This window comes from Alexandromys fortis, unplaced genomic scaffold, assembly GCF_014885135.2.
Source record: "Alexandromys fortis isolate MF-2015 unplaced genomic scaffold, M_Fortis_MF-2015_v1.1 scaffold_36, whole genome shotgun sequence".
Lineage (NCBI taxonomy): Eukaryota > Metazoa > Chordata > Mammalia > Rodentia > Cricetidae > Alexandromys > Alexandromys fortis.
Window position 1 is genome coordinate 7003540 of NW_026067915.1, and position 27325 is coordinate 7030864.

The following is a 27325-nucleotide window of genomic DNA, read 5'->3' on the forward strand; positions in this document are numbered from 1 at the left end:
CCGTTCCCGGCCCGCCCTCTTTCCCGGCGTTCGTCGCGGCCGAGGCTCCTCGCCCTCTGATTTTGCTTCTCCCTTCAAGATGGCGAACACAATGAGCCGGCACAGCGCCGGTTGGCCCTGAGGTGACTGCGGAGAAGAACGGTCAGCCAGGTCCCGTCATCCCGACGCGAAAGCGTGCCCTGAGGAGGACGACGCTGCGGCCCGACTGTCAGCCGCCCTCCCGCTAGCCGCCAGCGCGGCGCCCGCACCGCTAGGGTTGGCCCCGAGCAGCCCGCCCGATCGCTCGCCTCCTGGCCCCGCCCCGGCCCTGCGCCGCCGCGGCTGCCTCCAGCAGCAGCAGCCGCCGCCGCCGCCATGAAGCTGACCGACAGCGTGCTGAGGAGCTTCCGCGTCGCCAAGGTGTTCCGCGAGAACTCGGATAAGATCAACTGCTTCGACTTCAGTCCCAATGGGGAGACGGTCATCTCCAGCAGCGACGATGACTCCATCGTGCTGTATGACTGCCAGGAGGGCAAGTGAGTGTGGCGGGGGCCGCGGGCCGGGCTCCGAGTGCCCCCCTCCTCCCCTCCGTCGCTGGTCCCCGCCTGAGGCCCCCCAGCCTGTCGCTCACTCCGCCTCCATCCTGCGGTGCTGCAGGAGCTCTTTCCTTTCTCTAAGACGATGGTGGTCGTAGTAACACCAGCCTTGCTATTGCATGCGTCTCCGGTTTCTCCCGAGCGCGCTTCCCGGTAGCTCGCCAAACCCCACCTTGACCTTGACCTTTAAACGCCGCGTCCGTGCGCCCGGCGACCAGAACGGCGGCCTTTTCCGCCGCTCTCGACTGTCAGGAGGTGCGGCTCGGCTTTGAGCTCGGTGCAGAACCGTAGGAGCCGCTCTGCCCAGCAGCGGCGCCCGCTCTCTGCCCTCACCGCGGTGACCTGGATTCAGCCCTGGCACCGCGCCGGTCCCTGCCCCTCCGCTTCCCGCGCGGCCTTTCTGCCAGCAGTCCCCGCGAGATGCAGTTTTTAGCTGTCAGGATTTACCGATTGTGACTTTGTGAGCGTGCAGCCCTTTGCCTGTCCCGTTGCCCACGCTTGCTTACAGTTAACTTGTTAGACAGCCTCCCGGAAACTTTTCTTTGCCAGGCTCCTGCGAACTTGGCCGCCCCATTCTGGTCAGAATGTGAGCTCCCTTTAAAACAAAGAAAGCATTCTGAACAATTTAGTGTTTCCTTTTGCATTACAAAAGAAAAAAAGTTTCCCCGGTTCTGGCGGCCCAGCCAGCAATCTCAGCTTTTGGGCGACAGAAACAGGCAGATTCTGAGTTCTGGGCTTCGTAGGCGAGACTCAAAACAGTCCAAAAAAAACCCGCCAGTGTATGGTTTGCTTGGGATTAACAAAATTCTGGATCTGGTTATGGGAGTCACATATTGGAGAACTTCCGCGGACAAGGATACTACGGTTATGTATCTTTGCTGAGCAGAGCACTTTGCCTTTTTCATAGCCTGAGTCGGGGGAGACATTGCCTAGTCTTACCCCTGTTTGAGTCCAAGTCCTTGATAAGCAGCGACCTCATTTGTAGCAGAAACTAGTTTTAGGCTAAATTTGATGTTCCTTGTCAACTTTAGCCATCATTTCCTAAGCAGATGTTTGGTTTAATTTAATAGCTACTGTTTTTAACATCATCTTGTTAAAGTTACCTATGATTTTGAAGCTGTTCCTTTTGGGTTTTTTTTTTTTTTCAAATAACAGACAGTTTTCTTTTGGAACTTGCCTCTCTGAGTTCATCTAAAGTAAGGCTGTGTTGTAGACTGATCTGTCTGTGATGTTTTTCCTGACTGTTTTCCTCACTGGGGATATAACAAAGTATGATGTAATTGTCTCTGGCCTGGCCTGCTGTGGGGAAGAGTTCCCTACAGTGGTGGTCCTGGAGAAGAGAGAATTGCTAGCTGGACAGATAGTTGTTTGAATCGATGTTCATTTTAGTGCAGTGATTTTTTTTTTTTTTTTACCCTGCTCTGACCAATCGAATTTGTTTGGAAGAGCTGGTAGAATTTAAAGTTGGGAGCTAGAAGTAATTTGAAGTTGGTTTGCTTGACATGTTTAGTTAAGTACATAGATTAGAATCTTACCCCCAAAAGCTGAAATGGAAGTGCATATTCTTTATTGAAAGGAATAAAATGCTAAGACTGTAATATAGTTTATTCATGCATAAAACCTTTTTACATGACTACAGACTTAATAGAAAGTTACAATGTTCCAAAGAATTTTCTTGCTCAGCAGTGCCTGTGATTCCAGCACTTGGGAGACTGGGGGTGGGAATATTGGAATGCAGCCTGAACTGAATAGCAAGAGCCTGTCTCAAAAAAAGAAAATAAGGAGCTGGAGAGATCCTTAAGAGTATGCTTGCTGCTCTTAAAGAGGATCTGGGGTCAGTTTCCAACTCCAGCTTGGAGGTTCACAATCATCTGTAACTCTAGTTCCAGGAGATCTGACCCGTGCTTCTAACTTCCCTGATACCAGAAACACATGTGATACACAGACATACTTACAGGCAAAGACCTATACATTATAAAAATAAAGTAAATCTTTAAAACAATACTTGTTAGAAAATATGTTTGAAAAGAGGATCCAGGAGCTAGAGAGATGGCTCAGGGTTAAGAGCACATGCTAATCTTGCAGAGAACCCACTTGGAAGCTCACAACTACATTCAACTTCAGTTCCAGGGGATCTGATACTCTCTTCTGACCTCCACAGACATTAGAAGTGCAAAGCACGCACATATACAGATGCAGGCAAAACATTCGTATACATAAAATAGAACTAACAATGTATTTTAGAAGAATAATCCAACAATCTCAACATTTGGAACTCAGTGTGTGACCATAGTGCTGCTGGCTGGCTTCAAACAGCAGTTCTCCTGCCTCAGCCACCTATGTGCTAGGATTACAAGTCTGAGCCAATAATGTTTGGCTTAAAAGAATGTTTTCTTTTTACGTTTTTCTTTTGTATCAAAAGTAGTTTCTCATACAATTTTTCTTTTTGTACATTTGTTATTGTGTGTGAGCTTGCTGTGCGCGTATACATCAGAGGACAGCTTGAAGGATTTGGTGTTTTCCTTCTATCAAATGAGTCCTGGGGATTGAACTCAGGTGGGCTTGATGGCAGTTGTTTTTAGCCCAAAAAGAGATTTTGAGGATTTTTTTGTTGCTGTTGCTTTGTTTTTGTCCACTTAAACATAATGCAGTTCATCCCTTGAGTTATATTTCAACTTGAAAGAATATAAGGGAATATTGCGTGTGGTTGGCAATACAAATTATCTAAAACATTTTGATTTTTAAATTTTATTCTAATTATGTGTACACACAGACACATATACTTAGCCTTAAGACAACAGTTTCATGTAACCCAGGCTATCTTCCAACTTGCGATGTATCCAAGGCTAGCCTTAAACTCCTAATCCTTGGGGCTGGAGAGATGGCTCAGGTTAAGAGCAGACTGCTCTTCCAGAGGTCCTGAGTTCAATTCCCAGCAACCACATGATGGCTCACAACCATCTGTAATGAGATCTGGCGCCCTCTTCTGGTGTGTGGGAAGCAGAATGTTGTACACATAATAAATAAATAAATTAAAAAAACTCCTAATCCTTCTCCTATGTTCCAAGTGCTTGATTATAGATGTTCACCACCCCACCCCACACACCACCTGGCTTTACTGTGATTTTCTTTGTTCATACTTTGCCTCCAGAATCATAGTTCTAAAGAAGGAGCTTGCCAAAATACTTGCAAAAAAAAAAGGTGCATGAAAAGACACATGCAATGGTAATTTAGGCTCTGACTTTCATAATAGAACTGAAATAAAGAAATAGTGTTCTTTCATTAAGAACAAATCTCAGTGTTTTTTAGATTTAAGACATATAGGCCTTATCTTAGTGGAACCAATCTTTTTTATACCACATGCTTTACGCCTTTGTCTTTGTTTAGTTGCAGTGTTGAAGTTAGAATCCAGGACCCCATGCATGCTAGACAAACCCTCTGTGATTGAACCATATCCCTAGCCCTGTTTTCAATTTTAGATGGGCTGAAGTAGTAGGATTTCTGATAAATGCAAAGTCATCAACCTTTTGTGTAGGTACATCCTCAACCTTACTTAATCATTAATTACCAAACGCTCCAGACAGTAGATTGGATCTGGTAGTATTTTATTTCACAAAAGGCAGACATATAGGAAGTATACTACAATTTGAAGAACTCTGTTTGGAATAGGTTTCATGAGACAGAAGGCCTCACCCTCAATGACTTTAACAGTTGAAAATGCAAATGATTGACTTGTAGGCAGCCTGGATCACTTGATTGCTTAACCCACTGGTTCCAAAATAATTTTATATCGAGAAGGTAAACATTCTTTTGCATAAATTCAAACATTACTACAGGAGCTTGATTTCTTTTTCCTTTTTGTTTTTGAGATGGGTCTCATTTTGTAGTTTAAACTGGCCTTGAATTTGTTGTGATCCTCCTGCTGCAGCCTTTCAAATTCTGGCTGCAATTACAGATGTGAGCCACCATGTCTGATTTAAAATTCTTCTAGACATAAATGTAAAACATGTTAAAGGTTTTCTTATTTTCTGACCTGATTTCTTGTGGAGAATTCTAACATTCAAATTTTGTTTTCTAGAGGTATTTGGGTTAAAAAGAAATTCTAATTTAAGCAGCACATGTGACAAACATTTTGGTTATAGGTTTTTCTGAATTTTTTTCATTTATGTATTTTAACTGCATGTATGCTTTTATGCCAAGAGATGGCATCAGATCCCCCTAGAGATCTGTGAGCCACCATTTGGTTGCTGGGAATTGAACTCAGGACCTCTGGAAGAGCAAGCAGCCAGTGCTCTTAACTATTGAGCCATCTCTCCAGCCCCCTGAGACTCTTTTATTAAATCATCAAGGTTTGCATTAAGGGACTTTAACACATAGTTTGGAACTTTGGTGTTGGAGACACGTACTTTTACATAAAAGTAAAAGAAAAAGGAACTGGGCTGGAGACATGCTCAGTGGTTAAGAGCACTGGCTTGTCTTTCAGAGGACCCACATGGTCAATTCCCAGCACCCACATGGCAGCTCACAACCGTATGTAACTTCAGTTGCAGAGGGTCTGATGCCCTCATACAGACACACATGTAGGCAAAACACCAGAGTACATAAAATAAAAATAAATCATTTTAAAAAGAAAAGAAAAAGGAACCATGACTTAATTTTTCTGGGGAGAATTAGATTTGCCTGTTTTCTAGAAGGCTTAGCTGGAACTTTGTACCTCCATATAGGGAAGTTGTGCATCTTCAAGAGTGAGTGATACTAGGAATACAACAGTGTTACATCTGGTTTCAATTTTGATAGATCATTGCCTTTAAGAAAGTGCTTTCTGCAAGGTGGTGGTAGAGTACACCTTTAGTCCCAGAACTCAGGAGGCAGAGGCAGGTGGGTCTCTGAGTTCCAGGACAGCCAGGGCTGTTACACAGAGAAACCCTGTCTCAAAAAAAGAAAAAGTGCTTTCTGAATGAATGCTTAGGAAAATTTACTGACTTTTAGTTACTCTCATATCCCTCTGTTGTAAGTTATGATTTGTGATATTTTGTATACCTTTTTCTCAAATAAATAATAGTCTCAGTTTACATTTGAAGCCAGGTGTTGTGGCCCACTCTTGTAATTCTAGCGCTGGAGAAGCCCAGTCAGGAAAATCATGAGTTCAAGGCCATCAACTACCTAGGGCCTTGGAAGCTGTGTGAGATCCTGCCTCAGCACCCCCCCCCCCTTCTTTTGAATATTGTGTGGTAAAGAAATTGAATTTATACTCTATATTTACTTTTAGTTTCTAACTTGGACCTTGTGTTCACAAGTGAAAGACTATTATTGAAACAATTACACTCAAGAGATGGGTTTTTGTGGCTGGATATATGGCTTGGTTGTGAAGAGTTTGACTACACTTACAGAAGACCTGAGTTGAGTCTCCTAATAATGCTTGTCCCTGCCATATCTGTCAAGTGCTCCAGTGTTTGTGATGCTGGATTCTGATGGTTTCTGTTTTTCCCTCTGTTTGCTCATCAGACCAAAGAGAACCCTGTACAGTAAGAAGTATGGTGTGGACCTCATCAGATACACTCATGCAGCTAACACGGTCGTTTACAGCTCTAACAAAATAGACGGTAAGCAAGCCTTTTTAGGAGGTCACGGTCATGGTTCCTTTGAAGTACTTGAGAATTTGCGCTTTGGTTATAGTTGATTTAAATATTTCCTATAATGTTAGTAGTGCTGATTACGTACGTCTTTAGAAGTGAAATGATGCTGGAAGCGAGCCACTGCACTTTGGAAAGACTTGGAACAGAATATGAAAATGTCTGCTTTACAATGGGGAGTAGGAAAAGGAAAAGTAGGAAGTAACTAATTATAATTTATGATTTATACTCCTTGAAACTTGAAAGAATGCTTAGAAAAAACGAAAGGAAGACATACTTGACACATAGCAATTAGTAAACTACTGGGCCTTTCCATTCAGAATGTTTATGTGGATTAAGCCAGGTGTGACTGACGTGTTACCTCTGTATCCCATCACTTGAGGGTCTGAGGCTGGAGGAAAGGCTAGCCTGGACTACGTAGTGAAACCTTATCTCCAAAAACTAAAAATAAAAAAAGGCAGGTGGTTGGTATAAAAATAACTTTTACATTTTTAACTGAGGGAGAATAAAACAAAATTTGCAAATACTCTAAAAGCAAACTAGAAAGTTTGCCAGTGCATTAGATTAAAAGTATTAGAAGCAGCCAGTTGGTGGTGTCATATGCCTTTAATTGCAGCACTCCTGCAGATCTCTGAGTTCAAGGCCAGCCTGATCTACTAAGGGGTTCAAGGACAGTAAGGACTGTTACACAGAGAAACCCTGTCTTGGGAGGAAAAATAATAGAAGCATCCCAGCACTTGGGGCAGTTTAGCATTTGTAGCTAGACCCTTTCTTAAAAACAACAAGCAAAAAGCCTTACAAATCATTCAACTGTGCTAGTTTAGGGGAAATTAGAAGAGTTTAGCTCTTCTATGGTCTGTGTCAAAGAATAGTGTGATGATCTTTGTGGTCTTTGATTCCAGGAATACTTTTTTTTTTTTAAGTAAATTTTTGAAGAGTTGAAACTTTCTTTTTAATAAATAGTCTTTGCTTTTGATTGATTTCATGGAATAAATTCCAAAATTGTCAAACTGTCTCAGTTGTTGAACTATCACATCTTATTTTAGCCTTATTGGTACTGGTTTACTGATTTGCTTTTTGCAGTAAGATTTCTTAGTGCAGAGATAGTATCACTGTAATTCAGGTTGCCCTTGATCGATGATATTCCTGCTTCATACACCTGAGTATTGGAATTATAGGTCTATGCCACTGTGGCAGGCACAGTTAGATTTATTTTTATTTATGTGTGTGGGTGTGTGCCAGTACCTTTGGGACAAAAGAGGGCATCAGGTTCCCATGTGTTGTGAGTGCTAGGAACTACATTCAGGTCCTCTGGAAGAGCAGCAAGCACTGAGCCATCATCTCTCTGGCATCTAGCTCTTTTTTCTTAAGGTTTATTTTTGATCAAGTGTATATGTGCATGGAAGTGCTATGTGCACATGTGAATGCAGGTGCCCACAGAGACCAGAAGGTGTCGGATCCCGGAGGTGGAATTACAGGTTGTTATTAACTGTCTGGCATGGGTTCTGGGGAACTGAGCTCAAGTGCTCTGCAAGTGCAGTATGTTCTCTTGGTCACAGAATAATTTCTTCTGCCTCCCTCCCTATTTTGAGACACACTTTCACTGTGTAGCCCTGTCTGTCCTGGTACTCTGTATATAGACCAGATTGACCTTAAACTCAAAGGAATCCTACTCAGTGCTAAGACTAAAGGCAAGCACCACCATGCCCGGCCATTCAGCAAGGATTACTTAAATTGCTATTTTAGTATGTCTCAAAGCAAATGAGCAGAAGTCTTCCTTTAATGAGACTTCTTTACCTAAACTTGATTTTAGTACATATCTAATTTCTATTTTTCATGTGTTTCAGAAGTAGTTTTCTAAATAGGCAATGCTGTTGATGCTTTTGGACAAGAATAATTACTAAGATCTTGAGGGTGGATGGTTGGATGTATGGATGGATGGTTAGTTATATCTAAATAACTGGTGTATTTCTTTTGTTGGGCTACTTTTCTGAGTGATTAAATGATTCTCCAAATATGGTACAAGATGAGGCAGGTGTGTGGCACTTGTAGCTTTGCTGCCAGGCCTCTGCTGTGGGGATGTTGCCTTTCCTGCCTCGTGTGCGTCCTGCAGAGTTCCTCCAGTGCTTCGTTCTCTTTTGCCTGATTCCAGGCTGAGGTAGTAGTTTGTACAGTTTGAGGGTCTATGATACCACCCGGTACAGGAGATAACTGTACAGGCCACTGCCTTGCCAGGAACAGCGCACCAGCTACCAAGTGGGGTGGAGAAGATGGCGAAGCCCTGCTCGTCTCTAGGAGTCCAGGTAATGGGGAAGGGATCTCTTCTCTTAGGGCAGGTGAGTAGTTTCTAACACTTGAATAACCAGAAATGCTTTATGGTTGTCATTTGAGAGACTTGGAGTTGTTCAAATAAGCCATGTTGAATTCTGTTATTGATCCTATAGAAAGGATTCCTTTTTCTCCCTCTTAGGGTAAATGCCCTTTTCTCAGACTGCATCCCTGCAAGCCAAGTGTGTACAGTAATCCTAGCATTTGGGAGCCTGAGGCTGGAGACTTGCTGTTAGTTTTGAGGCTAGCCTGGGCTATATAATGGGTTCCAAGCCAACATTGAGTATAGAATGAGACCCTGAAAAACAAAACAAACAACAACAACAAAACACCTTTATAAGCCACTTGATACTTTGGAGCTCTTGATTCTTTTCTCTTTGTTTTGTTTTTTGAGACAAGTTTCTCTGTGTAACATCTCTGGCTGTCCTGAAATTTGCTTTATAGGCCATGCTGGCCTGGAACTCACAAGAATCCACCTGCCTCTGCCTCCAGAGTGCTGGGATTAAAGGTGTGCCGTCACACTTGCCTTGAACCTCTTATCTTCTGTTAGCCTTTATAATATGTTTTGTCCTTCCTGTATTTGGTGTCATGTTTATCATCTGTTTCTCAGCAACCATTTGTTTCTCTTCCTATTTTTTGTTTTTGTTTTCATTGACATTTCAGTTTGGTTTTTGAGACAGGGTTTCACTAACTGTACCACGCTAGCAAGCACTGTGCACTTGCCTAGTGCACACCCAACCTCACTTCATTCTGCTGTCAACATACTCTCTTCTTTCTTTCTTTCCTTCTTTCTTTTTTAAATGTGTATGAGTGGTTTACTTGTATGTATATCTGTGTATCACGTATGTGTCTGGTGCCCAGGGTGGTTAGAAGAGGATGTCAGATCCTGGAATACAGACAGTTGTGATCTATCATGTGGGTTCTGGGAATGGAAGCTAAGTGCTCTAAACGGCTGAGCCATCCCTCTAATCCCTATTGTTTACTTTTCTAGATAGAATTCTTTCTTTTCCTCTCTTTCTGTCTTTTCTTTGACAGATCTGATGTGTAGATGCACTATTTTCAGATTCACTATATAGCCCTCTGATTTGCAGTCCTGATACTCAATGTATGATTTATCACTTTGCAGACACTAAAATTAGTCTATAGCTAGTGATTTTTTTCCTTGCCAAAAAATATTTTTATAGGATAGATAGAATTTTAAATTATGAAGAATCTAAAGATTGGTAGGAAAACAAATATTTTTTTAAATGTAGTTTTCTCTGTGAGTCTCCCACCCCTACCCCAGTGCTGCAGATTGGACTGTTGAGATTCCCATACACTAGGCAAGCACATTACCATTGAATTGTACATCTGGGCCCCAAAATAGTGATATTAAATGTTGGTATAAATGCTGTGAGCTGAAAACTTGGCTTTTGAGTTGTATGAATCTGTATGTGTACTCTTTTTTTTTTGAGAGAAAAGTTGCTCCTCTTTAGCTATCTGTAATTTGCTTAGGTAATAGGATGTAGTAAGTGCTTAGACTTAGTCTTTTCAAAAATGAAAATGCAACGTAAATTTCATTTAAATAGTAAAATGTCATCCCTTGTTTGTTTTCTTACAGATACTATTCGTTACTTGTCGTTGCATGACAACAAATACATCAGATATTTTCCTGGACACAGCAAAAGGTAAGACTCAGTAGTATATCCCTCAGGTGACTCAGAAAATGGAAGAGAAGGGAGCCGTTTTCGTAGTGAATCCAGCTTTCCTTACTGCTGTTCAGCCTTCCTCTTCATCTTGTTAACTGAACTCAGTCACTTCTTGGGTTTACTGAGGTTATGGAAACAGAAGATGAGTTTCAGAGATAACTAACTACATGATTTACTAAAATTTTAAGTAAGGAGCCAGACGGTGGTGGTGTACACTTTCATCCAAACACTCAGGAGGTAGAGGCAGGGGGATCTCTGAGTTTGAGGGACTTTCTGGAATATATAGTTTAGTATATGCTTAGCATGTATGTGGCTCTATATTCAGTTCTTCTTGCCAAAAATAAATATAATTAAGGAGAGGGTTAGATGTAGCTCAATGCAAGAGCATACTTGCCATACAAGAATCCGTGTGTGTGCTTAAGAAATGTGGACTAAGGACTGGAGAGATGGCTCAGAGGTTAAGAGCCCTGGCTGCTCTTACAGTGGTCCTGAGTTCGATTCCTGGCAACCAAATGGTGACTCACAATCAGCTGTAATGAGGGTTCTTCTGGTCTACAGTACAGAACACTGATACATAATAAATAAATAAATAACTCTTAAAAAAAGAAAAAGAAATGTGGACTGAAGTTACTGGGTGGTAACCTATGCTTTAAAATTAGACTTAGTGTTTATTAGCAAAGCCAAATCTCAGCTCTTAATAAAAGAACTATTTGCATTTATAAGACCTTCCACTGCAGAGGCCAACATTTGAATTAGCTTCTACATGTTCCTTATGATGTGAAGGAAGTTTTTTGTTGTTTGTTTTTTAAATATTTATTTATTTATTATGTATACAATAGTCTGTCTGTGTGCATGTCTGCAGGCCAGAAGAGGGCACCAGACATCTTTACAGGTGGTTGTGACCCACCTTGTGGTTGCCAGGGATTGAACTCAGGACCTTTGGAAGAGCAGGCAATGCTCTTAACCACAGAGCCATCTCTCCAGCCCTGTTGTTTGTTTTTAAAGACTTATTTATTTATGTATTTTATGTATATGGTTGTTGTGTCTGCATACATGTCTGCATTCCAGAAGAAGGCATCAGATCCCATGGGACTACAGTTACAGGTGGTGTGCACTACCATGTGGGTGCTGGGAATTGAACCCAGGACCTCTGTAAGTGCAGCCAGTGTTCTTAACCACTGAGCCATCTCTCCATGGCTCCATTTGTAAATGGATTTTTATTTTTGTCTCGCCAGCCAACTCCCAAATAACAATATAGAAACTTATTTATTATAAAAGCTCAGCCAGTAGCTTAGGCTTGTTACTAACTAGCTCTTACAACTTAAATTAACCCATTTTTATACATCTGCTTTTTGTCTCATGGCTTTATTACCTTTACTCTGTAATGCCTATGCAGCTTCCTTTCTGTCTGACTAGTGACGCCACCTTTCTTCTTCCCAGTAGTCTCTTCCCCAAAAATCCTGTCTAGCTATTGGCCATTTAGTTTTTTAGTAAGCCAATCTGAGTGACACTTCACAGTGTACAAAAGGATTATCCCACAACACTCCAGCCCTCTACTTTTTTCTTTGTTCTCTCTCTCTCTCTCTCTCTCTCTCTCTCTCTCTCTCTCTCTCTCTCTCTCTCTCTCTCTCTGTCTCTTTGAGACAAGGTCTTACTATGTGGCCTTGAATGTCCTAGAGCTCATTGTCTAGACCAGGTTGGGTTCAAACTCATAGAGATCTGCCTATCTACCTCCCAAGTGCTGGGATTAAAGGCGTATATATTAATATAGATGGTAGAGTGTCCTAACAGGTATTATGTCACTTTTGCTGAGATGTGTAAAAAGACATCTGTCTATTCACCCCAGAGTAGGAAACCAGTGATAGGCCAAAGAAATTATTTTACCCAAGTCTTAACTTTGTAAACCAGTAGGTTTTTATTCTAGTTGTTTATAGGAGCATGGGCAACTTAAATGGCAGTTATACCCATTTCTCTTCTCTTCCACGTAATTGTTAACTCCTTATATGTCCTTGGAAGGGATCAGGGTCTTTTGAGGGTTCCACAGTAGTAGTTACAGCTGCCCTGATTTCAAGAGGGCCACGTCATGCCTGAAGGATGACAGGAGAGATGACTGAGAGCTGCCTGTTGGAAATGGTACTTCTGCTGGACATGGTGAAGCATGCCTTTAATCCTAACACTCAGGAGACAGAGACAGGCAGATCTCTGTAAGTTCCAGGCCAGCCTGGTGGTGTACATAGAAAGCTCCAAGACAACTAGGACTACATAGAGAGACCCTATCTCAAAAAGCAGGGGGAAAAATGTGCTTCTGGCTGAGCATGGTGGTATGTCTTTGTAATTCTAGTGCTATAGAGGCTGAGCTAGGAGAACGTTACAAATTGGAGGCCTGCTTGGATACATAGTAAATTAAAGGTCATCCTGGGATACATATTAATACCCTGTCTCAAACTCCTTCACCCTAAGAGGGGAAATCAGCAAAGAAGTTGCACTTAGAAGCAGGCAGGGTATTTCTGTGCTGCTGAAGACAGAAAGTGTCAGTTACTGTGTAAGCCAAAGGATGGGCCTTTATTCACTTTGGCTAGTGTGTTGGCACAGTGTGAATTGGCAGGTAAGTTTCCTAGGGCCAGGGTTTTATTTCTTATGTTCCCTGTACTTATCAGCACAGAGCTTTTTTTTTTTTTTTTTTTTTTTTAGTTTTTCGAGACAGGGTTTCTCTGTAGCTTTGGAGCCTGTCCTGGAACTAGCTCTTGTAGACCAGGCTGGCCTCGAACTCCCAGAGATCTGCCTGCCTCTGCCTCCGAGTGCTGGGATTAAAGGTGTGCGCCACCACCGCCCGGCCAGCACAGAGCCTTTTGTATCAACTTAGACCTTGTGAACTTTTGAGCTAGACAGTGTGACAAAATGTGTGTCTATATACATTCTGCTCTCTGTTATATTGCTATGGCAACCTGGGCTACATGAAACCCTATCTCTAAGAAACACAATTTTGTGATTGTATGTATGTATGTATGTAGTTGGGCAAGCACTGCTACTATAATTCCAGAATATTTTCATCTCCCTGAGAGAAACTCTATACCTCTTAGCAGCCAGTCATCTAAGAGCTATCTCTAGACATTTCGTAAAATGATGTCAGATATCATGCGGCCTTTTGTGTTTGTCTTTTTTCCATGTAACATGATGTTTCCAAAGGTTGTCCCTGTTGTTATATGAATTAGCACTTGGTTTCTTTTTGTTCTCAAATAATATTGAGTCATGTTATATAGCTAGCCCAATCCTGTTGATTTAATTAGTGAGCCTTTGGGTTATTCCCGTTCCAAATGCTACTGTAAAAATGTGTACATTTTAGTGTAGATATTTTCAGTTTGCTAAAGTATATATACCTAGGAATGGAATTTCTGAGTTTTTCCAGAAAATGTATGGTTGGTTTTTAGTTTTGATTTTTTGTGGTGGTGTCAGAGGATCAGACTTGGAACTGGCTTGGAACTCACTATATAGACCAGACTAGCATTGAACTCAGGTCCACCTGCCTCTCTCTACCTCTCAAGCACTACCACTCCTGGCCTGAAAAGGGCTTTTGTAGAGCACCTGTACCGTATTTCATCAGGGGTGTATACAGGGTTCTAATTTTCCACCATGCTCCTCGTCACCAGTGCTGAGCGGCCCCTTTATGACAGCCATTGATGCTGTGAGATAGTGCATCACTGTGCTTTTGATTGTCAATAGGATTACATATTTTGTTTTTAATACTACCACTGAACTGTATAGCTTCAGCTTGAGACCATGCTTTTTTAAAATACAGAAGCTTTAGGTTGTTTTTGTTGTTGTTGTTGTTGTTGGTTTGTTTGTTTTTTTACATTATACTATTGCTTTTGGTTGCCTCAGATAAGTTTGCATGTGCTTCCTAAGATGGTAGTCTTGGGAAAACAGGTTATATGTAGGCAGGCAGAATGGTTTAGAGTTCACATCCAATTTTTACTCATATTTTGCTTCAACTCCTATTTATCTTGATACATTGCAGGGTGGTGGCCTTGTCCATGTCACCTGTGGATGACACTTTCATTTCTGGGTCTCTTGATAAGACCATTCGACTCTGGGATCTCCGGTCTCCTAACTGCCAGGTAATGGTACCTCACAGTTATATTTTTGAGCATTTTCTGTGGAAAGCATTATCAGCTCTCCCTCCCAGCGAAGGGAGACAACAGTGGTTCCATTTTGGGATCCCAGAGTCTTCTTAGGTGGCAGCAAAATCTTTTCTCAGATAAGCAGATCTCCTACTCCAGAGCAGATTGCATTATAATGTGGCTTAGTGCTTGAGCAACTGCCTAGACCCTTTAGCCTCAAGGGCTTTGTTTCTCTTTGAACTCTTTAATATTGTAGAGTTAAGGCTGATTGGAAATGTAATAATGACTTTTTACATTTCAGTCAGTTTTGTTTCTTTTCTTCTAATGTTTTATAGGTAGCTGGTGCAGTTCCTATTCCTTCCTTAGTTTTCATGGAAAAAGTCCATGATTGAGTGGTGGACTCCTTCATTCATTAACTTGTTATCTTCTTTTCTCTTAGGGTCTCATGCATCTACAGGGCAAACCAGTTTGTTCCTTTGATCCAGAAGGGTTAATTTTTGCTGCTGGTGTCAACTCAGAAATGGTCAAACTTTATGACCTTCGTTCTTTTGATAAGGTAAATCTTTGAATCCTTGAGCTATATTAAGGTTGCAGAAAATTTAAGGGCAAGTTGGAGTGTGAGAACCTTTTCTAGGCCAGGCATGGTGGTACACATCTTTGATTCCAACTCTGCACTCCAGAGTAGATGCAGATGGGTCTCTATGAGGCCAACCTGGTCTACACAGTGAGACCCTGTCTAAAAACACAGCCTTTCTGTGGTGGAGGAGGCAAGTACTGGGTAACAGAGAGTGGCAGAGCTTGCCCACTTACAAAGAATCTAAATGGATAGAAAAGAAGTTCTACTCAAGGAAGTATTGATGTGTATGGAGCCTGGGAAATGCTATTTTTGTGTTTTGCAGGGACCATTTGCAACCTTTAAGATGCAGTATGATCGGACTTGTGAGTGGACAGGACTTAAGTTCAGCAATGATGGCAAACTCATACTCATTTCTACCAATGGCAGCTTCATCCGTCTTATTGATGCATTCAAGGGTGTGGTGATGCACACATTTGGGGTGAGCTGACAGCTTTGAAGTATGTCTCTTTCCTTGCTCATAAGGCCTGGGCTGGGAACGCTGTTAGCTGGATTGTGGAGATAATGGTTGTCATTGACTCAGTGATGGGGCATGGGCTTATGTTTTCTTCCTGCACATGAACTTTACCTCCTTTGTATTGGAGTCGTTCACCTTTTACAAAGTGCCCTAAGTTTGCTTTTAAGTATAATTGTTAATAACAATAAACAGGGGTTTTTGTACCCTCCCCACTAAATATGGAGTTAGGGTTGGGAGTGTTTTATGTGGAATAGCAGCTACATTTGGTCTTGGTGACACTGCACATTCAAAGACCTTTGGTGGAAAGGGGCTTGTGTGTTGGGTTGGTGTTCCTATGCAGTTGTTTTTATCACTGGCCCTATAATGAGAACCATTCTCTTTTGTTTCAGGGGTATGCTAACAGCAAAGCTGTTACGCTCGAAGCTTCATTTACTCCAGATTCACAGTTTATTATGATTGGTGAGCTGGTTTTATTTTCCTCATTATTCCTCTGTACTATGCACTTGTTTATGTTATCAAGCAAAGTAAAAAATGCTGTTGAATAGATGTTTTCAGATTCCTGTACAGCACCTTCAGACTTCGTAGTTTCCTTTACTGTGTATGCTAGCATACATGCAGTGCCATGTATGTGGAGGTCAGAGAGCTTCTTTGAAGAGTCAGTTTTCTCCTTCCCCATTTGAGTTCCATTGGTTAGACTCATGTCACCAGACTTCCTGGCAGGCCACCTTTACCTTCTGAGCCTTCTCTCTGACTTTGCTTGCTTGTTTGTTCATTTTTCTTTCTTTTTTTTCCCCCTATGGTCTTGTTTATATATAACCCTTCTAAACTTGAACTTGCTATATACATAGTCAGAGCTTACATTGGATTTCTGATTCTCTATCTCCCAATCATCTCCAGGGTATGCCATCACACTGACATGGGTTCTTTATTGGAACTGGCAATATGCTGGTTTTCCCTTCATGGGCTTTAGAATTAAGCTCTTAAAAAAGCATGACTGTGTTGTATTGGTAACTTGTGTAATGTTCAGTAGTCTCGTTGGTGAGGTGTTTTCAGGCTAATGGTATTTATCCCCCTTTCTAGATGAGAATGCAAAGGCATGAGGGGAAGATGGCAAAGGAATAGTAAAGCACCCCTGCATAGCTGCTCCAATTGTTAACACTTGGGTGCTGTTACTGGAAGGCAGAGGAAGGAAAGTTAGGAGTTTGAGGCTGACTTGGGCTACGTACAGAATTCAAAATTATCTGAGCTATTTGACAAAACTAAGTCCCTAAAGAAAAAGGAACAATAATTAGGTCAAGATAATTCCCAGTGTCCTTCCGCCATTGTCCTCTCAGTTTCTGCTGAGGGATATGTCCTGAAACTTTCTAGATCGCAATCTATCTTGTTCTCATCTGTCTTGATTTGCCTCTTGAAGTGTTATTGTCTCCATCATTCTCTTTAGGTTCAGAAGATGGCAAGATCCATGTCTGGAATGGAGAGAGTGGTATAAAAGTAGCTGTATTGGATGGTAAACACACGGGTCCCATTACCTGTTTGCAGTTCAACCCCAAGTTCATGACCTTTGCCAGCGCCTGTTCCAACATGGTACGTAAACAGTAAGAGATATTTTCCATTATAATCCTTTGATTTGGGGTGTGGGTACCTCAGGCAGCAAGCTGTGTTCCCATCCACATAGTACAAGTTCATGTTTCAGAAGTGGTGGCTTCCCTGTCGCACCACCACGTCATGATATACCTGACTAGGCTGGTCTTTTCATGATTATTCCTCTTTCAGTAAGATGGGATCATCTGTGCTTTCTAAAGATCTGCAGAACAGTCTTTGCTCTGACCCTAGGTTTTAGGCCTAAGCTTCTTAGGTTTTTTTTTTTTTTTCTCCTTAAAATATTCTGACCAACATTTTATAGGTGCATTCTTTCAGGAGTTTTGAATATTGCTTTGTTTTGATATAGCTTTAGGAAATTAGGTCTCTCTCTAGCCTTGACTGACCATATACTCCAATTAATCTACCTGCGTTAATCTCCTGAACGCTCAGATGAAAAGTCTAAGCCACTTTTCCATTGAGTTCTTCAAAAATTCTTCTAGTAATTTATAAATACTTACACACTTACTTTGTTTTTATTAATTTTTAATTTATTTATTGAGGCAGGGTCTCTTTGTAGACCGGGGTGGCCTTTCTTGAACTCAGAGATCCACCTGCCTTCCAAGAATTGGGGTTAAAAGTGTGCATTACCATGCATAATTTCATTTTGTTTTTCCTTCGTGTATTCTTGAACATGTGCCATGACACACATATGGAGGTCAAAGAATGACTTGTGGGAATTGGTTCTCTCCTTCCACCATGTGGTTTCCAGAGATCAAACATCAAGCTTGGTGACAGACATATTAATCTTAGCACTTGGGAGGTAGAGTCAAGAGAACCAGGAGTTGAGTCCAGCCTGGGTTATACGAAACCCTGTCTCAAACAAAAATAAACTAAAAACAAGAAGACTGCTCAATGGGTATTGAAACACTTGTGCCTGACAACCTGAGTTTGATCTCTGGAACTCATAATGAGAAACTCAACTCTCACAAGTTGTCTGGCCTTTATTCATGCACCATGGTTCACACAAACACAAATGTAATTTTAGAAAACGGAATTAGCTGGAGATGGGTGATAGATGAATCTTGGTTTCTATTTTCCCTCGAAGTCTGTCCATCTTCAAGTTAGGAACTTGGATGAGGTATTTCACTACTGCCTTTATCCAGAGCACAGTGCCCTCTTCCTCCAATGTTGAGGCTTAAGCCTGGGGCCGTTACTGCTGAGTTGCCCCTCTAGCCCTTTTCTTTGGAAGCCAAGAAGATAGTATCAAAGAAATGCAGCAATGGCTGGAAATACAGCTTAGTTAGAGCATGTGCCTGCCATGTATGAACCCTGGCTGGCTGGGTTTAGTCCTCCAGTACGGGAAGGACAAAAGGAGACTAATTTAAGCTGGACATGTTGGTGCACACCTATAATCTAAACATTTGAATAGTTTGATCAGGAGAAAGGGCCACCAGACTAATTCTTCACACCACTGGGGTTGGGTACCTTGATGCTGTGAGGTGGGGAGGAACAACCTTCCATAGTGAGAAGCCTAGCTTTTTAAGAAGCTGATTTGTGTTCTCCTTCCAGGCCTTCTGGTTGCCCACCATTGATGACTGATCCTGACACTGCTCGGCTATTTGTACAGTGAGGGCGGCCAACAGGAAAGTCAGAGGTGACTGAGATGACAGTGGGATTGACTGGACTGGAGAACATCTTTCCACATGGCCTTCCCAGGGACGTGCTGTCCATTGCTCTAAAGAATTGCTTTGCTGAGCACCTCCAAAGGACTCTTGGTGCTGCAGATTCAGTTGGCACTCAACCTTTCCAGCTCTCGCTGCACCGAGCTCTTCAGAGGGTGATTACTTAGAAATAAGTTACAGTGGGGCCCTTGGGCCCCTTCAGTTTTGAATATATTTGCTGTTGAAGAGCCAGTGATGTCACCAATCTCCGCACATCCTTCTCCCACCCCGAAATGCATGGGAAGCCACAGTTCTGGTTTTGAGATGCTAGGGCAGCTCAGCACCCCTTGCCCTCACCCTGCATGTCTTGTTACTGGGTCTCCCTGTGTAATTGTGGCATTATTCCACAACCATCATGTTTCGTAGGTGCCAAATATTTACAAAAATAAGTCTTCATATACCTTTGAGTCAAAGAAAGGGACAGATAGAGAAGGACCTTGTTTGTCAGGAGGCTTTACAGTATTCCTGTGGGGCAGGTCTTGGGCTTAGATGTTGGCTAACAAAAGGCCCAAGAGTACGAAAGGGAGGGAAGGGAGTAGCAGGTAAATGTAAATTCTGAGAGCTGAGAGCTTTAGCCGCCTGGTGCAGTTCCCCATCCAGACAGTCTCAGTCTTTTCGTGGGGATCCTACCGAGCTGGGCTTGTACAAAAGCAAGGTAGTAGTTTATTTTTGTACCTGAGTCACATCACGTTTTCCTGTGGGCCAGTATTGTGGAATGAGTCTGAGTTGTTTACACTGATGCCTTCCTTCCCTGCCCACCATAAATTGTGTACATAGTCAGCAGATGATATCCCTCTTCCCCAGCTCTTACCCAAGAGCTGGCTCTAGGCCTGTGTTATATGTTATATTTAGCCTTTTTATATATGATCCTTGATCTGTTTGTATTTGAGCACAGTGTGCGTGTCCACTTAAATACATTTGTGCAAACATGCACATAAGTATGTGTATATTGCCTACTATCTCTCTCGTCTAGCTTATCAAGAGTTCATCAGGAGAGGGAACCCTGCAGCTAAAACAGACTATCTGTGGGTAGCGTTCGCCACAAGTGTTAGTCTTCTCTGTTAACCTTAAGGAGACAACGTGAAGCAGAGCTTCTAGTGTTTGCTGTTCCATGGCAGCTAAGTAAGAGCCTTGGGGTGACTCCCGTGCTCTTCAAGCCACACTTCGGGGCCCTCTCTACAGTATTAGCATCTTTTTTTGCCTGATTATGCTCTGTCTGCACCTGTTTATGTGTGACAGTCACTTTTGCATGGCTTCTGTGCCTGGCTTGTGGCATTTGGGGACAGGGTGCTAGAGCCACAGTGTTTTAGTTTGTCAGGACTTCTCACCTGTTTGTCTACATCATTGGCCGTTCCTCTGAGAACAGGCTAGGCCAAGACTGAGAAGAGCCGCGACTGACCTTTTCTTCCCAGTATGGCCACAACAAACTTTTAGGCAAGCAGTACCCCTGCAGATCCAGAAATCAAGACCTAATCAGCTATGATTTGCCCATGAGTACCCAGCTGCTAGGTGTCAATCAGGCTATCACTGTTTCTGTTCAGGAGCAGACATAGACTTCGAATCACTAATGCTATTTTTTGAGCTATTACTTTTTGACTTGTTATTCCAACTGAAAAGGCGGCTACCTTCACTGAAGTCTAAGTGTTGCTGAGCAGTCCTGCCTTTCCAGAGTGGACAGACTGTAGGAACCAGGTGATCCGAGTTATTACTGCCTACCTTCAGAATCTGAGTCCATGTTTAGATAAACTGTTGAGAGCAAATGTCTGTAACCATGGATTAGCAAGATGCATAACCTGAAAGAGTTAAGAAAGAGCAGCCTGCCTGGCCGCAGGAAAACTTGAGTTCAGGAGAATCCGAAGCTGAGGCACTGTGCTCTTGGAAGACATACTGCATCACAGCCACTGCTGGGCCCTGTGGCAGCAGAGCTGAGTTCTGAACTGGTAGGAGAAGATGCAGCTGGAACTGATAATACTGTATGTTGTCACAGGGTAAGCAAGAGGGAGAAAGAGTTGGCAGTTTGGGGGTGTGTCCCTGGGATATAGTAACTGTCCTCTGGAAAGTCAGCCAGAGCCACTGCTCTGTGTGTGACAACTGACACTGTTCAACCACCAGCCACTGGGGTATTTTTTAATAAGTTGTTCCCCATTGTAACTGACAATTAACTGCTTATGAAGGAAATTTTGGGGATTTTTAAGAACCAATTTGCCACCCAAATGGTACCACTGTTAATCTTGATGTTAAACGTTCTTCTAGATATCTCTGTGCATAGACTTTGATGTGTTTACATAGTTGTTATCCTACTGTATATACAATTTTATGTCCCTTTTGTACTTAACATAAACCTTTTTTTTTTTTTTTTTTTGCCATGTTACCAGTCTTAAACAGAATTTTATGGCTTACAGTCTCTTGAGTTTGTGTGACATGATTTGCCTGCTTCACATCAGAAGGGATGCGCTGTTGGAGTGTTCTGGCTCAGGCGGCACTGCCTGCAGTGTTGTGTGAACTGTTGGGCTTCCTTCAGGCCTGTGAGCCTCAGGAGCCCCTTGGGCCCATCCCTTAACCGCAGACTCCAATTAAATTACCACAGGGCCAATAATGAATGACTGGAGGAGGTGAGCCTGACCAACCCTGTTCTTCAGAGACCTCCTCACTATCTGCCTTGCACTGTTTACCTCAAACTTTGACCAGATTGGCATCCTAGGGCTCTGATTGATGGAAAGTGATCATTGCATTTGGCAGGATCACCTGGCTGCCTGGTGAGCCACCTGCTTGGGTAATACATTGGGAATCATTGTCACTTGACCTGCTTTCTGCTTCCCTGACTGAACCAGAATAGGTAAACTTCTGGCTTGCTACTTTGGAAGAAAATGGCTTGGTTTAGTCAACCAGGCTCTCCTACTTAGTCTACTCTAAAAGACCCCTCAAAGCCAGCAAGTATCCAGCAAGATGGATCAGTAACTGAAAGTCCTTACCACATAAGCATGACAACCTGAGTTCAGTCCCCAGATCGATCCCATGGTAGAACCCACTTCCTGAAACTTGTCCGTAAGATTGCCACACGTCATGGCATGTGCACACAAAACTCACAAATGTAATGAAAGCCCACTACGGCAGCTACTCCAACATCTTTGCAATGTAGAGACCTGATATGCCCAATCCCTTGTACTGTGTGAACAAGAGGAACAGACATAGGTTGTGGGGGCGAGCTGGCTCAGCAGTTGGTGTGGGCAAGAGGCAGGCACAGGATGTTGCCTGCACTTTGCTTAGAGGATGTGGAGGGATGTACTAAAGAAAGAGGAAGCCAATTCAGCAGCCTTATACAGTGATACCAGCATCTGCCAGCTACCTGTCAGGCTCAGGGGGGCAGTTGAGGGTCTGTTTATGTGTTATACAGGAAGTGGGAAATGCCAATATGGCTGTCTTGTCTTCCTTGGATAATATACAGGAAATTAAATCTAAGATGAAGAAATGGGTCTAAGCATCCCAGGCAAGTTAACTACGCAGGTTTTGTAACTGCAGTCTAGAGCTGTGTGTTACCTGAAGCCCCTTGGTTGTGATATTAGGAGTCAGGTAAAGCTCATGTAATGGCTACTGTATTTCAACAGATAATTCTGAACCTCAGAAAGTTTTAGATGGAGACAGAATTTGGTTTGGTTTATCGAGACAGGGTTTCTCTGTAACAGAACAGCCCTGGCTGTCTTTGTTATTTTTTTGAGACAGGGTTTGTGTTGCTTTGGAACCTGTCTTGGAGATAGCTCTGTAGACCAGGCTGGCCTCAAACTCAGAGATCCACCTGCCTCCGCCTCCTGAGTGCTGAGATTAAAGGCATATACTACCACTACCCGGCTTCCCTGCTGTCTTGGAACTCAATTTGTAGACCAGGCTGGCCTTGAACTCACAGAGATCCTCTTGCTTCCCAAGTACTGCAATTCAAGGCATACACCACCACCACCCAGCCTGGACTGGAAAGTCTTAGGGGAAGATGAGTGAAGTTTCATTAAGCAGCCTTATATAAAACCCTTACTAACTCAAAATGTGAAGCACCAGGTCACTCAGAAGTAAGTGAGGAATCTGGTAATGGTCTGCACCTGTAATCTCAGTATTTAGACTGAGGGAGAGGGTGAGACAGGCCAACTCAGGCTACCTAAGTTTCAGACCAGCCTGGCCTACATAGTGAGAAACCAGTCACTCTGGAGGCAGAAGCCTCTAGAGACTACAAACAGTTTTAGGATTGCCAAGGCTTATAGTGAAACTCTTGCAAAACAAGAGTGGGAAAGCAGCCTTTCTGGTACCTATAATCCAGAGTTCACAGGTATAAAATGCCTTTTCATTCTCTAGCAACAATGAGGGATCTGAGCATGGGCAACAAGTCCTGATTATACATAAGCTTGCATGGTAGAACTAAAAGGAATCCACTGAGAGGCCACAAGAAGTGGCAAGATGTGTCGACCAAAGCTGTGTGAGCAATTCATAATTCACAAGGGCTCTTTTACATACAAACATTTAATACCAGAGACTGGCTGAGTTCCTGCAAGGAAAGCTACAGGTGGCCAATGCTGGGGGCAGAGGTGAGTGAATCCTTGGAGGCTGGGCAGGGTGAGAGCAGCAGAGGGGGTGGGGACAATGCTAGGTGACTAAACGGGTTAGAAACAAGAACTGGATAGCTGAGAAGTAGATGTACTTGGCATAAGATCTGGGGAAACAGAACAGACACTGTTGGCATAGATATAGGGTAGGCCTGGGGACTGGTGAAAAGCAGCCAGGTTGGCAGCCAGGCTCCAGGCAGTGACAATTGGCATAGCCAACTCTGGAAGCTTCTCACCCTGTTTTTGCTCTTCCAACTTTATCTGGGACGTGTGCCCTTCATGAGTAGAGAGCAGGGCAGGACCTGAACTGGTCTCACGAGCTATCTTCAAGATGGCTCGTCCAGCCAGGCAGTGTGCATGCCAGCGCTCAGGAGGCAGAGGCAAGTGATCTCTTTGAGTTCAAGGCCAATCTGGTCTAGATAACAAGTTCCAGGACAGTCGGAACTACATAATAGAGACTCTATATTTTTTTAAAAAAAAAAAAAAGATAGTTGATCCAGCAGATGTGAAGACTGACCAGAGATTTCAAGAAGGCACCCGTGTTAATGGGTGGTTAAATGGATGACCTGCCATTCATGGGTTAGAACCAAATGCGTTTGCTGCCTGCTCCCCAAAGCATCTTAATACCCTAAACACTTTAGGCTACTGAGGAGCCAATAGACACCATATGTTGCTGCCAGAAGGAATGTTAACCATTGCAGAAGGTAGAGTCTGGTAGGCTAGGCTCTCCACTCACTGCTGTCTTTGAAACAGTTAAGGCAGAAAGCAAGAGCACTGAGCTGTGGTTGGGGACAGGTCAGACAGGGTCCACTCTTAGCCACAGTGGATGTCCAGTATGTTTAGACTGTGCTGGTCCTGAAGAGGTCATAGAGTGCAAGTATCTGAAGCCTCAGTGGCCACCACTCCCTTGGCCTGGGCTGTGCAAAGGAATCACGAACACAGAGACGTCATCGTAGGACACCTGCCCTTCTCCAGTAGCACCATCGTCCTTCCCCTGTGTGTTGTGTATCAGCACTTTGGCCAACTCTGAGAACCTGTAAAGACCAGATGTACTTTGGGGATAGAGCAGAAGGCCAAAGCCAGCCCTCCAGAACTCAGTGCACAAGACATAGAAGACCCCTTGCGGTGCAACCTTAAGACAATCAGCAAGCCTGAAAGGGCCACAAACTAGATTATGAGACTAGACTTAAATTTTTTTGCTCATATCCCCTCTCCCTTGGGACACTTGAGACCTTTATCAGGCCACCTCCCGAGTTAGTACTGTCTTTGCAGCTGTAGCTACTTGGACCAACCTAGGTCCAGTCAGGTCCCCCTCAGCTACAGTACCTATGTGGGTCCTCTCGGTTCCCAGTGAGGAAGCTCCGCACAAGCCGTGCCACCTGCTCGTTGGACAGGACATCCCAGAGCCCATCAGTTGCCATGACAACCACATCCTCCTCTTGCAATGCCAGCTGGTCCACATCCAACACAGTCACCTGCAAGTTAAGCCTGAAGATCCTCCAATGCTCCCTTCCCAGTTCCTCCCAGGTTCATTCTCTGCCCTTTGTGGGCAGTTGGAACCTGGAGTGGGCTACACTGCTCTATCACCTGTGGGATGGAGAGCAGGAAGGGCTTGAGCTGGATGTTGGTGTCCAGGACTCTGAGTTGATGGTCTCCCAGGCCTCGGGAAACAGCCAGTGTTCCTAGTAACCGAGCCTGGGGAAAAGGAAGGCATGCACTGACAGTAAGGAACTGAGACATGCCCAGGGTCTGGCTCTGCTGAGCACAAAAGGGGAAGTGGACGTGGCTTCTAAGGGAGAAACATCATGAGGGAACAGACACCAGGATAACAGCCACAAGCAAGGGACTTGGAGCTCCCACCTTTAAGGAACAACTAAAGAGGGAATCTTGGGCAGGGGGCACTGACCTGCCTACCCTGTCCGTGAATCAGTGGATACTTGAGGTCAGACTTTTCCACCTGTTTGTAGCTCCTGCAGGAGGGGACCTAGAATTAGCCAAAGGCCCACACCCTACTGCAGCTTCTCCCATCCTCAACCCAGCTACCACACCTTCACATGCCCACCTTGCCCAAGCCAGACTGCCTCAGGCCATCCAGGGGAGCCTGGACCTTTTCCCACCCTGTCTCCCAGCTCACCAGCCGTTCATGTGATGATCCCGGAACAAAACCTTCTGCCCTAAGTCATCCCCCTTCAGCCGCCGTGGAAACTCCAGTCGGGTGAACTCACCAGCCAGAAGCTCAGGGTAGATGAAGGCCTAGGGTGTGGAAGCCAATTTCAGATCAGGCTCCCTTCCCAGGGCCCCGTGTGGGCCTCAGCCCAGGGAGTTGAGGGGTGCCTACCAGCTGCTGGATCCGCTGCCGTTCGGTTTCTGGGGTGAACTCAGAACTCAGCACCCGTATCTCATCTCTCCGCACCAAGATGGCTCTACACACGTTGGAGGAAGGGAACAGGTCTATGAAACAGTTTCCATACTCACCCATGGCCACCCTCCAACCACCAGGGGTCATGCTGATCCCTCCATGACTGTTTAAGACCTAGAGAGTAAAGGTACAGCCCTTTAGCATGGCCCCTGTAGCCCCTTCATGCCTTGGCACCACTGTCCACTCATACTTGGCTTATGCCCAGTACAAATGTATGGTCAGCCAGTCCCCCTCATTTCTAAACCTTTCACTGCCTCAGCTCCCTCAGGTACCCTCTTGCCCACGACCCTGCCCCGCCCTCCATGGTTCCACTCACCTGCTATCCCCAGCATTGGCCACATACAGCTTCCCCTGCAGGGACACAGCCACCAGGGCTGTACAGCCACCCACCTGGCCTGAGGCCTCCAGCTCTCTCCCAATCACATCATCCTGGAGCAAACCAAGGACATCACAGCTGCTGCCAGAAGTGTCAGCCATCTCAGTCCCCCACCCCTTATTACAATCACATCCTCACAAAGCAAGCCTACAAATCCCGGCTCAAAAGCTTGGCCAGTAGCCGGGTAGTGGTGGTGCACACCTTTAATCCCAGCATTCAGGAGGCAGAGGCAAGAATATCTCTGTGAGTTTGAAGCCCACCTGGTCTACAGAGTGAGTTCCAGAACAGCCAATACCACACAGAGAAACCTGTCTCAGGGGGAAAAAAAAGGGCTTGGCTCCTGAATTCCTATGTAAAGAGAATTTACACAAGGGAAGTGTAATTCAAAATAGGAAGAGAAACCAGTGTTTGCTCTGAGGGCCAACAGCACTTCCAGGTGAGCAATTAGCACACAATGGGAACTGGATAAATGGAGAGTTAAGCTGAAGACCTCAGTGCTGTGACTAGAAATGAACAAACAAACACAACTTTCTCTCCAGAGTCCAAGGAAGGGTGACTATGGTATGCAGTTATACGCCAAAGGCCTCACTCACACATTCCTGGAAGGCGCTCTCCAAGGCCCCAATCACCAAATCTTCTGCCCGGATGCCCTTTTCCTCCACAAACTGGGGGTCACTGGAGCAGACGCAGCGGCCACTGAGATGCATGGGGGGCTGGGGGGCCAGCAAGCCTTCTACCACAGCCTCCAGCTGCCGGCGCAGGCAGGAATGCAGGGTGTTAGCAGCCAAAATGGCTGCTGCAGGTCCGCCATGCCCATCAAACAGGGCCCAGTAATGACCTGTCAGGAACTGCATAGGAAGGACTGTCAGGCTCCACCAAGCACCTCCTGGCCCTAGCCTGAAAGTGGGGTTCAGGGCGGGCAGTACTCACCTCCTCTGGGCACACAGTCAGCCACTCTTCTTCAATCCCAAACTCACATCGCTGGATGCACAGCTTCCCACAAGCAGCCTGGTCCTCATTGAACTCAGATTTCTCAGCATTGATAATCCTGAGGTCATAGACATCACCAGTGGGGTCTCATCTTTGCCTCTGTGGTACAGAGACTCCACCGGGGACAACTGCTTCTTGGGTGCCGTCCCTGACACATCTGGACAACTTTCTTTTTCTTTTTTGAAGTTCTTTTTTTTTTTTTTTTTTTTTTTTTTTTTT

General features: G+C 44.1%; 2 protein-coding genes across 2 annotated transcripts in view; one reads left to right on the forward strand and one right to left on the reverse strand.

The window, feature by feature from the left end:
- The first annotated feature begins 68 nt into the window (after window positions 1-68).
- On the forward strand, window positions 69-21145 carry Wdr82 (WD repeat domain 82). The gene is made up of 9 exons (XM_050139364.1): window positions 69-515; window positions 6081-6178; window positions 10137-10203; window positions 14240-14339; window positions 14782-14898; window positions 15242-15397; window positions 15823-15892; window positions 16875-17017; window positions 18584-21145. The coding sequence occupies exons 1-9, from the start codon at window positions 355-357 to the stop codon at window positions 18611-18613; spliced, it is 942 nt and encodes a 313-aa protein (XP_049995321.1). The 5' UTR covers window positions 69-354; the 3' UTR covers window positions 18614-21145.
- A 2075-nt stretch (window positions 21146-23220) lies between these two features.
- Window positions 23221-27325, reverse strand: part of Ppm1m (protein phosphatase, Mg2+/Mn2+ dependent 1M) — a 7842-nt gene continuing 3737 nt past the window's right edge. Inside the window, exons 2-10 of the mRNA XM_050139535.1 lie at window positions 27047-27192; window positions 26710-26964; window positions 26057-26169; window positions 25660-25744; window positions 25456-25574; window positions 25228-25291; window positions 24909-25016; window positions 24648-24796; window positions 23221-24355 (exon numbers count right to left, since the gene is read on the reverse strand). Of these exons, the coding sequence (XP_049995492.1) occupies window positions 24211-24355; window positions 24648-24796; window positions 24909-25016; window positions 25228-25291; window positions 25456-25574; window positions 25660-25744; window positions 26057-26169; window positions 26710-26964; window positions 27047-27192 (1184 nt within the window). The 3' untranslated portion in view covers window positions 23221-24210. The remainder of the gene's footprint in view (window positions 24356-24647; window positions 24797-24908; window positions 25017-25227; window positions 25292-25455; window positions 25575-25659; window positions 25745-26056; window positions 26170-26709; window positions 26965-27046; window positions 27193-27325) is intronic.

What these genes read in the sequence shown, in the direction of transcription:
- Wdr82 (XM_050139364.1), top strand. Translation starts at nt 355, where the DNA reads ATGAAGCTGACCGACAGCGTGCTGAGGAGCTTCCGCGTCGCCAAGGTG. An exon ending in TCCGGTCTCCTAACTGCCAG is followed by an intron (nt 14,340 to 14,781) that starts GTAATGGTACCT and finishes CTTTTCTCTTAG; the next exon opens with GGTCTCATGCATCTACAGGG. An exon ending in CCAGCGCCTGTTCCAACATG is followed by an intron (nt 17,018 to 18,583) that starts GTACGTAAACAG and finishes TTCTCCTTCCAG; the next exon opens with GCCTTCTGGTTGCCCACCAT.